We start from the raw sequence: 15,166 nt of genomic DNA, 5'->3' as shown, positions 1-15,166 counted from the left end.
TCTTGTCTGGGATACGTATTCACTTTTCTTGGGTTAGCCACTTATTCTTCACACTGGCTGAGGTATGGACCTCCTACAACAGAGACTGCCCTTTGGATCTAGAGTTATACTCGAAGAAACCTAGTGTTTTAGTGGTTTGTTTTGAGGCTGTTGTATTCCTGCTGTACTTCCATTGTTAAGGATGTTCTATTAGACTATTAAGCCACTTAGGTCCTTCTGTGTTTCTTCCTGTTTCCAGAACCCTTATTGTCCATTTAAATAAACTGTTTCAAAGGCTATCTAAGACGTACCTCTTCAGATCTTTTAAACAGTAAACTTTTGAAGAAGCTTCTGATAACTGTGTGTTCTTTTTTTTCCCTACAGTTATTTAAGAATGTATGTGAACGAGGGCGCTGGTCTGAGAGACTCATGACTGCCTACAATAGCTATAAAGATGGTGATTCAAATGCTGCTGTAGTTCAATATCTCCTGTTGGCAGAACAAGGCTACGAAGTGGCACAGAGCAATGCTGCCTTCATACTTGATCAGAGTAAGAGGCTATGCTAGCTTGTGTCAAAAAGTAGCTCACTGTGGATTAGTAGTAACTGTACATTTAACATGCAATGCATCATCAAGCAAGGCATACCTAGGACTAAATAGCTGGTCTGAACTAATAAGGTTTCTTGGACAGCAAGAATTCTCCCCCATCCTGACTGCCTCCTATATTCAGAAGTTATTGATTCTGTTTCTCTTGCCCTGTAAGGATATTTTTCTGGTCTGAGTGTTAATGAACATTTTGAAGTCGGACATACCTGTTTCAGAGTAACAGCCGTGTTAGTCTGTATTCGCAAAAAGAAAAGGAGTACTTGTGGCACCTTAGAGACTAACCAATTTATTTGAGCATGAGCTTAGGAGAGGTTGGGAGAGTGAGGCCTAGAGCTTTACTTCTTAGTGAAGTGTTGTTACCCTCTTATTCTTGACTAGAAAGCATGACAAATAGTTAGCTGGGCAGGTGAGCTCTTTCGTTAGACTTGAAAGAACTGTTTAGTAATTAAATCAAGCTTCACTAAAAATGGGTGACCAAAGTAAAGTCTGTGGCAATACAGCAGAGTTATCAGAACATACTAGAAGTAGAGTGATACATGGTTTTTAAAAAAAAATCTGGACATTTATCAGAAAAATGCTGGGTTCCTGCACAAAGTTTTGTGCGGATCTCAAAAATACAACTGCTATGAGCTTTGTGTGATTACCTTACCAAGTCAACCTATTGACTGCTAGTAGATTTCATAGTTTTGTTTTGAATGATGCTAAAAGGTGCCACGCTGAGCACCGTGATGGCTTCGATAGCCAAAAGGGATACAACAGTGGCAGGGTATTTTGGAAGCTTGTTCTGTCAGTATGTCTCAGTCTTGATCCTGAAGACATCACCTCTAAGAGTAAGAGGACAAGTTTCCATGGACTCTGAGACTGCCATTTGTGGTGTCACTCTTAAGAAGTGATCATATGTCCATTGGGGACTAGACTGACACAAATGCATTTTACATAGGGTATCAATTGCTGCCAGATAATATTTCAAATTTGAAACCAATACTTTAGAATTGAAAGAATTTTAAATGGAATATTAATCTCTTGACCCATGCAGCACTTCCACAGCCATCCCTTTATGTGTGACACTGTGTCAATAAAAGCCTAAAACTTCCACACGTTTCTGAAATGGATTCTAGCACTGCACACAGTGGGTAATTTTTCTTAACTACTTAGATCCTTCAACCATGCTTGGAGGTTACACGCTTTTGAAACTTGTATTCAGAGTTAAAATAACTAAAATTGTTCAACTCCTGTGTTCAAAAACTGTGCTTTTTAAGGCTGGATTTTCAAATCTGCCCAGCTTTCATTGAAAACAGTGGGAGTTGTCGCGTGCTGAGCTCTTGGGGGGGGGGGGGAACCTGTTCACTGTATTAGATGCCTACATGGGAACTAAAATTGTGATAATCTGGCCTCATTAAAGGTGTTAAGTACGCTGGAAAATCTAGCTACTAAAAATTTTGGGCTGTTATCACAAACTATTCCAGCTCCCGTTAGAGTAACAGTAGCTGTTATCTGCAGCACAAATTGTCTACAAGAGAAATAAACTTTATATTGTACCATGTCATATATGTTTTCTAACTTGTAATCCATTCTGCAAAGGAATGGTATAGTGCTACTATTGCAGGGATCGGCAACCTTTAGCACATGGCCCGCCAGAATAAACCCTCTGGCGGGCCGGGCCTGTTTGTTTACCTGCCGCGTCTGCAGGTTTGGCTGATTGCAGCTCTCACTGGCTGTGGTTTGCCGTTCCAGGCCAATGGAGGCTGCGGGAAGCGGCGCGGGCCGAGGGATGTGCTAGCCGCTGCCCAAGTTCCCCAAGGACTGAACTGGCCATGCGTGTAACTTAGAGCAGGCTGCTCTAAATTCCCTAGATTTCTCTAGCTGGAGTAATGTTGTGCCATATGTGGATTGCCCCTTTGTACTTTTGATCCACTTGGGAACCTAGAAAAGGGTATAGAATGGGAGGCATAAAGGTAGCTACACCAGCTTTACACCACCCAAAATTCTGTCCCCTTTGCACCATAAGTGGAGCACAGAGAATAAAGAACCAAAGGTCAGAATCTGACCCATGATCTCTGAGGCACAGCCGTTTAATCCAGCTCAGCAAAGGTTTTTGTAAATGGTGAACATGGACACTGACGTGCACATAATCAGAAAGACAGTATGGAGGTTCTGTGCCCTGTTCCTGCTTGACTTAATTACTTCCTTTTTTTCCTGCAGAAGAGGCCAGCATAGTAGGAGAGAATGAGACTTATCCCCAAGCCTTGCTGCATTGGAATAGAGCAGCCTCCCAAGGTAAGTCAGAGTTCAATGATGACAATTTCACTTTGACCACCTGGTCTAGTTTCTTATCTACAGGATATTAACTTTACTACACTTGTTTTATTTGAAAGGAGAGAGTAACCTACTTAGTATCGACAGACCGTTACTTTCTGGGTCATTCCTTGACTGAAATATTCTGCTGTCTGTCTAGGACTTACTCTTTATCCAGTTTTCAATATGAGAATTGGCTCACATACTACTTGAGTCTTCTGGGGATTAGACAAGATTCAGTGACTTTCAGCTCTGCAGTCTTACACTTGCTGCCTACCTTATAGGCTTTCCTACTAGCATGGCTACTGCTCCTAGTGATTTCCCTTCTAAATCACTACTTTGAAGGATTTATAATTACTACGACAATAATCAGACAGTTTTTGTAGTCTGTCTCAAATCTGTTTGATAGTCCTTGATGTGAGTGCAAACAATAGTTCACTGGTTTGGAGCACATCTCTTGGGGGTCATGTTTTCCTATGACTCAAAGAACAGATCTGTTTTTCAGAAAGCTGTTTTGCTGGCCACTGGCCAAGATTAAAGTAAGTCCTGGTGCTGTTTACAAAGAGACTGGGTAAGAAGGAAAAAGTCAAATATTTAAGATTCTTTCAGATGGCACATCCTTCCAAGCATATGTTGGTTTAACTATCTCTGAACTGATCCTTGAAAGACATAATGATCTAAGCGCTGACACTGAACTACGTAGGCTCGCTGGAATTCCAGATTTAAATCCCTTCAGGCTTGATTCAGCCTTTCATCCTTCTAAGCTAGAGTGCCATGCAGTTAACTGTGATGATGATCTCTGGAATGGGTCCTTATAAACTGAGGCTCTGCACACTGTAGCCACTGAATGTCCCATGGCTCCTTTCATAAAAGTAGAGGTTTACCTGTGTGTGGTTAGGAAACTTTCCTCACCACATCAGGTATGCTCTGTAGTGCTTACCTGGTGCCCTTCAACCCAGAGATAGGTATATTTCAGTGGTATCAGAGAGACAAGGTGGGTGAGGTAAATATCTTTTATTGAACCAACTGCTGTTGGTGAGAGAGACCAGCTTTCAATCTCCAGTAAAAGATATTACCTCACCCACTGTGTCTCTCCAATATCCTGGGACTGACACAGCTACAATTACACTGCAGATGGTGATATCTTAGTTTGCAGTGCACAAGGCATCTAGGCCACAGTAGATGCAGCTAGGTTGATGAAAGAATTCCATTGACTTGGGTAGCAGCTCTGGGAGAGGTGCATTTGTTGCAGCAATGGAAAAAGCCCTTGTGTTGCTGTAGGAAGTGTCTACGCTACAGTGGTACAGCAGTGTAGCTGCACCTGTGCTGCCATAGCGTTTATATTGTAGACATACCAAAAGTCTTTGGGCATGTGGCACAGATCTGCAGTGTTGGCTCCAACAAAACATTGGAAACATGGAAAAATTGATGTATGAAAAGGACTAACACACCAACCCATTTGACAAGTATTTTTTGAAAAAGCTAAAACTGTAAGTGTCTCTTTTCTGAGCCGGTGGGGGTGTGAGTATATTTTTAAATTAGCCAATATAAAGACATTGTAAGGTAAAAAATTAGCAAATAAAATAGTAGCCAAACCATTATGCAGGACACCCAAACATATTTTATAGATTTCCCAGAGGCTTCAGTCAATCTTAAACTGCAGTTATTTTGATAATACTGCTGTGAATATGGAACCCTTCATTATTTTATTACTTTGAACACTTACATGAAAGCAGGACAGCTCAGCTGGTGATGCTCTTATGAACACCTTGGGAATAAGATTCTGTTTTCATTGTGCAAGAAGAAAAATAAAGCAAATGATAAGATGTACAAGACATATTGAAACAAAATGCTTTTCTAGAAATCATCAGTGCATCTTAAAATGAAATTAGAAGAACACCTTGCACATCTCACTCGTCTCTTATACTTGTTCTGCCTTTCCTCTAATTAGGTTACACTGTTGCTAGAATTAAGCTTGGAGATTACCATTTCTATGGCTTTGGTACCGATGTTGATTATGAAACTGCATTTATTCACTACCGACTGGCATCAGAGCAACAGCATAGTGCCCAAGCCATGTTTAACCTGGGATACATGCATGAGAAAGGACTGGGCATCAAACAGGTGAGCACAGCTTGATATAAGTTATTAGTTTTATTCAAAGTATTATTTATTAATAAATATATTTGTATTGTAGTAATCCCTAGAAGCCCCAACTGAGATTGGTCCCTGCTGTGGTAGGCACTATATACAAGCCTGAATAGGATGTAAATAGACTGACAAAGGGTGGACGGCAGGAAATATTATCATCTCTGTTTTGGAGTTGGGGGAACTGAGGCACAGAGAAGAGTGACTTTCCCCAAAGTTGCAAGATGTCTGTGACAGAGACAGGAATTGAACCCAAATCTCCTGGGCTAACGCTTCCAAAGAAGAATATATGTACATATAAGAACTGCTCAGAACTCTCATACATTATTATAGGGACATTTAGTAGCAACCTGTCTCTGTGTTGCCTATTACTTTCCATCTAGAAAGGATTCTTGAGATCTTTTATTTTATTTATTTATTTATTTATCTCTCACCTCCTTTGCAGCAGGTCTTTGAAATCCAGCATACGCTCAGGCAAATGTGCTTTGGTTTTTTGGTTTTCTTTTGTTTTGTACCCCCCAATTAAATTAATTCAAATTTTCTCAGGAAGAAAACTTTTTTAAAAAAAAATCTCTATTTCTCTTCTCTTTCTTGGGTTCCTCAGAAAACTTTTGGCAGCATGCCAAGATAATTCATCATGAAAATGCTGGATCCCTGCTGTTGCCAAAACAGCAGCAGAACACCTGGATGGCAAGGAGCCAGGCCATGGACCCAGCACATGTCCTTAACAGTCCTGTCTCCCACTGTGGGAACATTACATGGGGTAGGGGGGAAAGAAAGGAGCCAAGCCAGAGCTCCCCCTCATCCACTTCTTGGAACTAGCACATGGCTCCATAGACCCATAATCCTCTCTCCAAAAAATCCCCCCCCCCTTTGATGGCAGCCTTTTCCCGTTGTGAGCTAGTGTGATTAGTCCTATAACTCAAACAATAGAAGTCTTTGATGCAATGCTGAAGATTCGGGGTTCAAACTGTGATGATGGGAGAGGGGGTGGAGTACAGATTGTTCCAGATATACAAAAAATTTTTATCTTTCCTTAACGTACACACAACAAGCCAGGAAATTGCATGTAAAAAACTTATTTAGGTTGGCAAGTCAAGCCACTGAAAGTTATGAAATGCCAGATTTGCGATTGCTATGCTATCTTCATTTTGCCACCTTATGTGTATGTATTATGTATCTTTAATTGCACGGTAATATACTGATTTTCCACAGAACCTCTTCCCTATTCAGTGCATAGGTTGGTTTCACAAGGAGGCAGAATTATGGTTGCAGTAGGCAACCGTAAATCTCTCACTTCATAATTTTAGAGTATTTGTGTTTGAAACTTTAATATTCTCTTAATGTGTGTGGGGGGTGTATGTTATAATAATAATAATAGGCAGAGCAGGTAGCAACACTCTTCTGAAAGTGGCCCAACATTTCCCATTAGAAGACCCTGTTTTCAGTTGCTTGTAACATTTTGCTAAACTGTAACTGTTTGGGAAAAAATTTTGCATGCTGGGTGTCTACCTCAGGCTGAATACTTTGTGGAAGATTTCAGCCAAATGGGTCAGCAAGAATGAGTCTAGGAAAATGTTTTTGCTCATTTAAAAAAATCACACAACCTTTTTTCTTTGAAAAGCTTTCATGTCCCCATGCTTTGGAACAGGGACTTGAAATTAGAAATGTACCTTTTGCCATCTCCATGAAAATCTATTCAAATTTGGCAATATTATAAGCCTTTCAAAAATCATTACTATGTGCTCTGTAGAGTTATTAAATTTTACCATCTAAATTTCCAAAAATTGCATAGGCAGCCTTAATTCTGGCATTACCTAAAATTTGATTGCTTGGCTTTGCAACCTTAGTGTTCTTTTAACAATCTTTATTTGCCCCTGGGGGGGCAGGAGGAGGAGAGTGTGTGTGGGGGGAGAGGGAATTTCAGGCAGCTTCTTAAGTATTAAAGAAAATACAGATCGTTACTCACATTAAAGAATTATAATAGGAAATTAGAAATCAGACTCTTTCAATTAAGAAAACACAGCAATTTACAAAGTTTAAAGGAAAGCCCAAGTTTGTGTTTACAGTAAGTAAGGATATGAACATACCCTGTTTTCACTTTCACTAGTTAGTCAACTCATGCTTTTTAATTTAAACAAGTGCTTCCAGACTTCAATAGTTCTCAATTTTTGAAGTCTTTGTAAAAATAAATAAATAAATGGTGTTAACATCAATATTTCTAGAATTTGTCCCAAATGAGATGCTTGATTATGGATTTAAAAACAGAAGTTTTTCAAGGGATGGAGAATGGATTGAGAAGAACTATTTTTATTGCATTGGTTTAATATTTGAGAAAAATGAGTTTACCATGTTGTATTAGCTTCTTTCTAAAAAAGACTCTTGATGGGGGGGGCTGCTTTTAACAAGTACTGGGTATCGTTAATGTTCAAAATTGAGTTTGCACTTAACAAATTTATAGCAAATATTTTGTGTAAGGAACAAACTCACTAAACATTCTCCTTCGTAAAATAGCAGAAAGAAATGGAAATACAAAGTGTGTATAAAATAGTGTATAAACTGAACACAACAGCTATGATTCTAACTAAAAGCACTAACAAACTTTATGGCTAACTTCATTTCCCTTATTACTGCTAGTATAGCACAAGTGTGAAAAGGGAAGTGTTCTCTATCAGCTTGAACAAAAAGCTTGCTAGGGGAGATTTCTAAGGAATTCTCTCAACCTTTCTATCTTTTATTGAAATAAAACAACCAACAGTAATATAGCTAATATAACCCATCAGCACAAGGTGTATATAAGATGGTTTTCTGTATTTCTTAAAATTCCAATATAAATTAAGGCTTTGTCATGTAGCAGCAAGCAGAAAGATTATGGAGTCACTTGGTAGCATCTGCATAGTTAGGGTTGCATTCTAAAATGCATTCAATGAAGCCTAAAATACTGGTGCTTGATTGGTTGATATTCTCTAATGTCTGTGGCCAGTCTGCTATAAGGAGTGTCTGCGGAAGGGTGTTTTAGGATGAAGGCTCCCCTACTGCTTTGCAAAGTTCTGTGTGTGTATTAAAATATATTGATTGAACAGCCACTCTTACATCAATTTCGACAGTTTTACTCTCACAGCATGTGAGTATGGATGTGGATGCAAATACATGGCCTGAAACAGAAGGAGGTGGGGTAGAACAGATCTTAATGAAATAAAGTTGGCCACAAAACAATTCTTCCTTTGAAAAGGCTTTTTTTTAATGAATGGGCATTATTGGCTCTTATCTGGCAAACGGGCAAAGTATAAAAATTCCTTTCGGTATCGGAAGCTCTTGGCCCTGAAGTAACTGCCAGCTTAAATACCTTAATTTTGTTTGGATTTCTTTGGAAATAGATTTCAGTGTATTATGTATTAATTACAGGATATTCACCTTGCAAAACGCTTCTATGACATGGCAGCTGAAGCCAGCCCAGATGCTCAAGTTCCTGTCTTCCTAGCACTCTGTAAACTCGGGATTGTCTACTCCTTGCAGTATGTACGAGAAACCAATGTAAGTAATGCAGACACTTAAGAGTGAGGGCAAGGAATCTTTATTCCTAACTCTGGAACCTCCTTAGAAGTGGAAGCAAAGCATCACATCTCCACCCCAAACTCCGTACCTTTTAGGATAAGCTTTTCTGCACTGTCTTGTTTTCTTCTATGTCTCCAAAAAAATGGAAAACAATGCCTTTCCTACCTCTGCAGTTGCAGGAAATTGTGTGGGATATACTCATTTTATCCTAATAATTAATCCCCCAATCAGTGTTCTAGACGCTGTGCTAATACTCCCTTCAAGAGAACTTTCCTCGCCCAAAACTTGGTAACTTATGTGGGCAGGTTTCCCCAGAATTAAGCTTACCATCCCAGGAACAGCATGCCAGTGTTTATTTGCTTTCCTTCCTTGTGGCTTGATCATACTGTATTTGCACTCCCTTATATGTAACCATAACAATTCCACCCCACCCCAGTCAGAAACTATTATCAACACGATTATGGTGCTGTTCTCTCAACAGGGTCTCCACATAGTGCTTAGTGATGGGCATTAAAGAAATGTTTGTCTGGGTACCTATATGGCCCCCATCACCATATTATCTGACTGCCTCAGATGTTCATTAATTTAATGTATTCCCTCAACACCCCTAAGGTCAGAACACTCAAAGAGTGAGAGCAATGATAATACCCATTTTGCAGAAAGGGAGCTGAGGCACAGAGAGATTAATTGATTTGCTGATGGTCAAACAGGAAGTCTGGGCAGAGTAGGAGGCCTAGATTCAGTTCCCTTAGACCTGGTTCAGTGCCATAAGCATAAGACCATCATCCCCTTCTCTCTGTTTCTTCACTTCTGGTTTCTACTTCTGCACTTTTGTTCAGGACATTTGGCAGGCTCCAGCAAATGAAAAGAAAAAAAATAATAAAACTTCAGCATTCATCAGAAAATAAGCAAATGATACCTGAACTACTGCAAAATTCTTTTCCTGTAGTTTTCATGCAAATGTTAAGTCTTGAGCTCCAAGGAAGAAAATGCGATAGAAAAAAACCTTCAGTCTGAAGGAGGAGCAGAACAGTTTCTACTTGTTAATGTGGCAGCATGGGTTATTCTTGCCTCAGGCTTAAGACTGGTGGGTTAAAGGCTTTGCTCACATGAAAGATGTGTAACCACATAAGAAGAAGTTGCAGGTGTTCATTTTATAGTGCATAGCATTTCCTGTTGTAGCTGTTGAAACGGGAGCTTGATTTTGGTTAATCTGTAATGACAAATATTGGTACTGGTGTATTAAAAGAAAACTGCTAAAAATAAAACATGCAGGTGGCTTTCCCCAGAATTAAAGATGTCTGAAACTGCTATGACATTTCTGACTCATGCAGCCAGAAGAACATAATAGTGAGTTGTTTGTTTTGGTTTTTAGGTCAGAGAGATATTGTCACATCTTGACATGGACCAGCTGTTGGGACCTGAGTGGGACCTTTACCTTATGACTATCATCGCTTTGCTCCTAGGAACAGTTATAGCTTACAGACAGAGGCAACATCAAGCTATCCCCAGACCGGCAGGGCTGCGGCCAGCTGTGCAGCAACAAGAACCTCCACCAGAACATCAGCCTCCACAATAGCAGCAACCGGAATCTCAATGAAAAGAACTGTATTCTCCAGCAGAAACTATTTTCATTGTGATTTAGAACGGATCAATGGTCCTTTCCCTTCAAAAGAGGCTCAAAGAAGCATAAAATTCTGAAAGCTGCTTAGAATGATGCCTTTTTTCAGGGATAAGTAACTTTTTCTAGACTGATTTGAATGTTATTTCAGTGCCAATGGAATAACACAATGGCTTTTTTCGTGAAACACAAATGTGCTACTACAAAAGTGATGCCTGCTATATCCAATTTCTCTTTATTCAAAGTCCTTTTTCATCATCTCTTAAAGTGTGTGGAAAACATTGGCTAACATGAGCTGACCCATGTAGAAAGAAAAAAATGTTGGAACGCTGAAAACCTGAACTCTGCTCTTCTGAGTAAAAAAGAGATCGTCTAGAACTGTGAGAGAATTTTTTTTCTTGTCTGCATCCCAAGTATTCCTACAGACCTTATTTTAATTATTCTTTAATTATTTTAATTATTCACCGTTCACGTAGTCTCATTATTTGCCTTTGATGTTTTGACTGAATGTTTCCATTCAGAAGAAGCAAAAACAAAAGCAAAATCTGTAACTAGTGAGCAAATTTCTTGTTCTTTGTGATTTGCACTTTCAGGGTTTTGTTTTTTCCTTGCAGCATACATTTTGCTAATGGCCAATCTCTATTCCAGAAGGTAAATAGGGATAGATTGCATTTGTAAAATAAAAGAATGATTTAAAAAATCCTCCACTGAATGTCCTCCACAAACATTTGGAAAAGTGGTGAATATTTTCTTGTAGCCTCTGTGCAACTTGTGGGATTTCTTAGCACAAGAGCAAAAAGGCAATTTGTTAGTCTTCCTGCTTTATTTTTTTATTCTTGTCTCTCTAGTAAGGAGAGAGTGGTTAACCATAGAATGCAGCAAGAATTAGTGTTAAGAAAAGACTCTGATGGGGGGGACATAACCAGAAGCCTTCTCAGCTCAGTTATAGGTAGACTATTTTTCTAGTGTTTCTTTTATTAAAAGGTGGGACTCTCATGTTTCTCCAGCTAGTCTTACAACTTCAGCAATCCAGTCAGTAATTACAATGGAAATGACCTGTATCACAAGGTCTTATGCAGCTAAAATCTACATATCTTGCTACATACATAGTGGGTGCAGCAGAGAATCTGCCTCTATCTGCTGAGCACATCTAAATGAAGGGGGTACAAAGGGGTGAATTCCAGCTCCCTACTATTGGATCTGGATTTTCATCAGCATTGCTGCACTTCAGAGCAGCCTAAGAACTGCTCGGAAATGTGCCGGCTGGTAACAACCCCTCACTGGAACACAGGAGCATCTAGAGTGGAGGTGGTCCTAATGGATTATGGCTCCTTCATGTCACCAGAGCAGTGGAAAGGTGCCACCCTGGGGTAGAGAATCTGACCTATAAACTCAAGGTTCTTGTTCTGTAAAATTCTTGATAGTTGTTTTAACTGATCATAACCATTTGGAAGCTAAATGCACGAAGTAAATATAGGAGAATAGCTTTCGGGGGGAAGAAGGCAGAAATCTGTACTCCTTTTTCTCAGTAGCAGATATGGATATTTGTTTCCATATTAATGCTATACCCTGTGGATACACTATTTTAAAGCAAATTGAAATTTCAATATTCAAGACTGATGCTTCCTCTAGATCATACATTGTGCATTTAAAGAGTTAACTGCTTCCTTTTTAAAGGCTTTTGTTCAGTAGATCAGCATTTAAGAAAGAACCAGCCTATATGAAAAGGCTTCGAAACTGTGAGATCGTTTTGTACATAATGTATTATAAAGAGTTGAATGGGCAAGGTCTCTTTGCAGTTAAGTCGTTGCATTTTGGGAGAAGGGCTAAATATTCGTTTCTGGAAGCTAATGTTTTGTGGCTGACTGCAGTATTATGAATGCAGAAAAAACTTTTAGATACTCCAAGAGCATGGAGTCAGAATCTCACTAGGTCTTCATGGAAGTTGCATTCTGGGGCAGGAGGATGTTTCAATTCTATTTGAGAGGGAACAGTATTGAATTTCTACATGATCTGATTAAAATGTATAGCAGTCCAGTACCTGCATTATTTAAAAAAAAAAAATTCAGTGAACTTCCAGACCTTTTCCCTCTGCAGTATTTTATCTCTTCCCTTGATTTTGTAGATCTCTCTAGCTCAGCATGAGGTAGTTAAAGGCTGGATGGAAAACATTTTCCAATTCACCACCACTGAATGCATTGTGTATCCATAATCTAATAGAGCTAAATTCTAATGGCTTAATCCTAGCTATGTGGTTTATAACAGCAGTCTTTTGTAGCTGGCTTTGCACATAGCTGACACATTTTACATTAAAGAAATCAACAGAAGGAAATATATCATCAAAACATTTTTTCATTTTATAGAATTGCCTTTTGAGGAGTACAACATAAGCAATAAGGAAGTTTTCCCCTACTGTTGACCATGGCTTAATCTTGTCAAATGGCATCCATTTGAATAAAGTGATAATAGCAGAAACTAGTTAATATGAATAACATCAAACTAACTCAGGGATTAAAGAAATATGAGTAAATTTTCTAAGTCCGCTGCCTACAAGGTGGTTCAGTTTTTCTGACAATCCCTTACTGTTCTGCTCCAAACTTCGCAGCCTATTTTTGCTTCTTACAAAAATAAGACTTAGTAATATTGAATTATTTCAGGTTGTGCACACAGTTTATCAACCAGTTCTTTCAATTTCCTAAGTAAGTAGGAGTGGGTTTTTAATTATCTTGCTGGTATTTGTTTTTATAGAGCATCTTTTCATTTTTAGTGGCACACCTTGTCTTTCTAGTTGTGTGCAAGAGCAATTTGAAGGGGGATTGGGTTTAAAATAAAATTCAGTTAATCACTTGGTGTGGCAGTTCATTCAAATTCTGTTTCTAATTCAATGAAGTTATGTTGCTAAAGTTGCGTATGCACCTGCCTAACTCTGAAGGCTAATATGCGAGTTCTGACTACTTCACCACTGGGAAGTTAGGTAACTTCAGTCAGAAATAAGTGATAATTTGAGATTGTACTTGGTTAAAAATCTACTGACCCTAAATTCTGCTTGGTTTATTTTCCCCTATATTTCTTTTCTCTCATTCTTTATTCTGGAAGCTTGAATGAGAACAGGGTTTCTGAATGTGAACCATACTGTGTTCTGAGGGTTAAATAATTGTATAGCCCCCCCCCCCACACACACACACACCCGGCAGTGTTTTAAGTGCAAACTTTACCTATGTAATCTTCCCAGTGCTTACTGTACTGAACAGTAGAGTACCCAAATGCCATCAGTGGGAGTTCTACATATGGAAAGAAATTAGGAAGATGAAGATCTGAGGAGACAATTTTATTCCAGTGACCTCAAATCACTAACGTTATGTACCTATCAACTTAAAAATGTTGCTTGTAATTTGAAAACAAAACTCTTAAATAGTTGATTTAACTGCCAAGTTGAGAATTTAGGATTCTGTCATGTACCTTTTCCTTGGTGATGTTTGTCCAAGGGTCTGCTTACATCAGTTGTCATTATTCATTTGTTTGGAAATATTTCACCCTATGACTAATAATTTCAAATGGGGAATAAGTAGCGGAAGAAAGGAGCTTGTGTTAATACAAATGTCCTTAATCATTTTTTCAAAACATAAAAGTGAAACTTTTTCCATGAGACTTTGGTTGTTGTGATAAACTTGCTGAAGTAAAACTCATCAACCTGTCTTTCCGTGTGACTTTTCAAGAAGGTTAAATGTATTGTCAGAGCATTTATAGTGTTCAAAAATATTATGTACCAATCCTGTTGCCATCAATATATCAATTAAGTTTGGCACATTGTTATTACAGGGGAAAGCTCAACTTTACCAACTCTTTCCTTTTTAAATAAGCAACCATAAAATGATATTTATGTTTGGGTTCCAGAAAATATTCACAAATATACAACAAGGAAAAGGCTTAGTATGACTTGAGAATTACTACAAGTGCATAAGGGCAGGCAAGGGCTACTGGCAAAAGTCCTTTTTGTCTTTATCAGCTGCAGCTGTTAAGAGGGTATTGTAGGGATTTTTAAAATTTATTTTGTATTTAAGGAAATGCAGTATAAAGGCTGGTAAAGTGTAATATAATTGTGTAAACAAATTATGTTAATAGAAAGATGTACAGATTCATTTTGTACTGTGTCTTTAATCCTGTGAAATAAAGTTACCACCTCTGTATGCTGTAAGATACTTTGGTTCTGATAACAAACTGTTCTAACCATAGGCTAAAACTATATATAAAGTCCTGCTTCTTTGTATTTTAATTCCAAATGCTGTCCTGAACACACAAAAGCATTGCATCTGCTAATTCAGGGAGGCAGAGTTGGTAAGGCACTGGGAATTGGGAAACCAGGGTTGTAATGCCAGATCTGCACAAGTACCATATACCAAGTCTATGGCATATTGCTTAATTTCTGTACCTCCATTTTCCAATATTTAAAATGGCAATAATGCTTGTTGCAGACATGGAGCTGCTATGTAACACTGATCTGTAATAGTATGTAACTGTGTTTGACCTGGTCAGTGAATTAGATTCTTCTTTGAGTGGATGCAGCCATGTATTCCACTTAGGTATGTATGTGCATGCTGGAGTCAGAGAATGTGCCTAGCAGTACCAGGGCAGGGGGAGGGGGACGCTCCTATTTCATGGCTGTAGCCCCACCCCTGACTATATGCAACCCCAGTGTCTCTCAGTTCCTTCTTATTGCCCATAGCTGGAGTCGAAACTCTGTAGTTTTCAACTTCACAATCTTCTATTCAGTGACTTTTTTTTTCTAGTTGTATATAGTTCATTAGTACCCCAGTATAGTGTGTGTTAGACTTTGTGTTAGTTGTAGTTAAAACGTTGGCGGGGGCGGGGGGGGGATTCCCAGTAACGATCCCCACATGCGGTGCGTGGTGTAACTAGGCAAAGCCCATGTCAAGAGCAGTGTTCAATTTGTAGATCGTTCAC

The 15,166-nt window shown here is 38.9% G+C and overlaps 1 protein-coding gene across 2 annotated transcripts in view; it reads left to right on the top strand.

Moving 5' to 3' along the window:
* SEL1L (SEL1L adaptor subunit of SYVN1 ubiquitin ligase) overlaps window positions 1-14,389 on the top strand; it is a 56,736-nt gene extending 42,347 nt beyond the window's left edge. The window contains exons 17-21 of one of the 2 annotated variants that reach the window (XM_073349350.2): window positions 364-529; window positions 2,788-2,862; window positions 4,832-5,004; window positions 8,434-8,562; window positions 9,959-14,389. In XM_073349350.2, coding sequence (XP_073205451.1) covers window positions 364-529; window positions 2,788-2,862; window positions 4,832-5,004; window positions 8,434-8,562; window positions 9,959-10,162 — 747 coding nt within the window. In that variant the 3' untranslated portion in view covers window positions 10,163-14,389. Of the gene's footprint in view, window positions 1-363; window positions 530-2,787; window positions 2,863-4,831; window positions 5,005-8,433; window positions 8,563-9,958 lie in introns of those variants that run through there. The other variant, XM_073349351.1, reaches the window with a different exon arrangement.
* The last annotated feature ends 777 nt before the right edge of the window (window positions 14,390-15,166 follow it).

This window comes from Lepidochelys kempii, chromosome 6, assembly GCF_965140285.1.
Source record: "Lepidochelys kempii isolate rLepKem1 chromosome 6, rLepKem1.hap1, whole genome shotgun sequence".
Taxonomy (NCBI): Eukaryota; Metazoa; Chordata; order Testudines; family Cheloniidae; genus Lepidochelys; species Lepidochelys kempii.
Note: the sequence above shows the minus strand (reverse complement) of the source record. Positions and strands in the feature narration are given on the sequence as shown.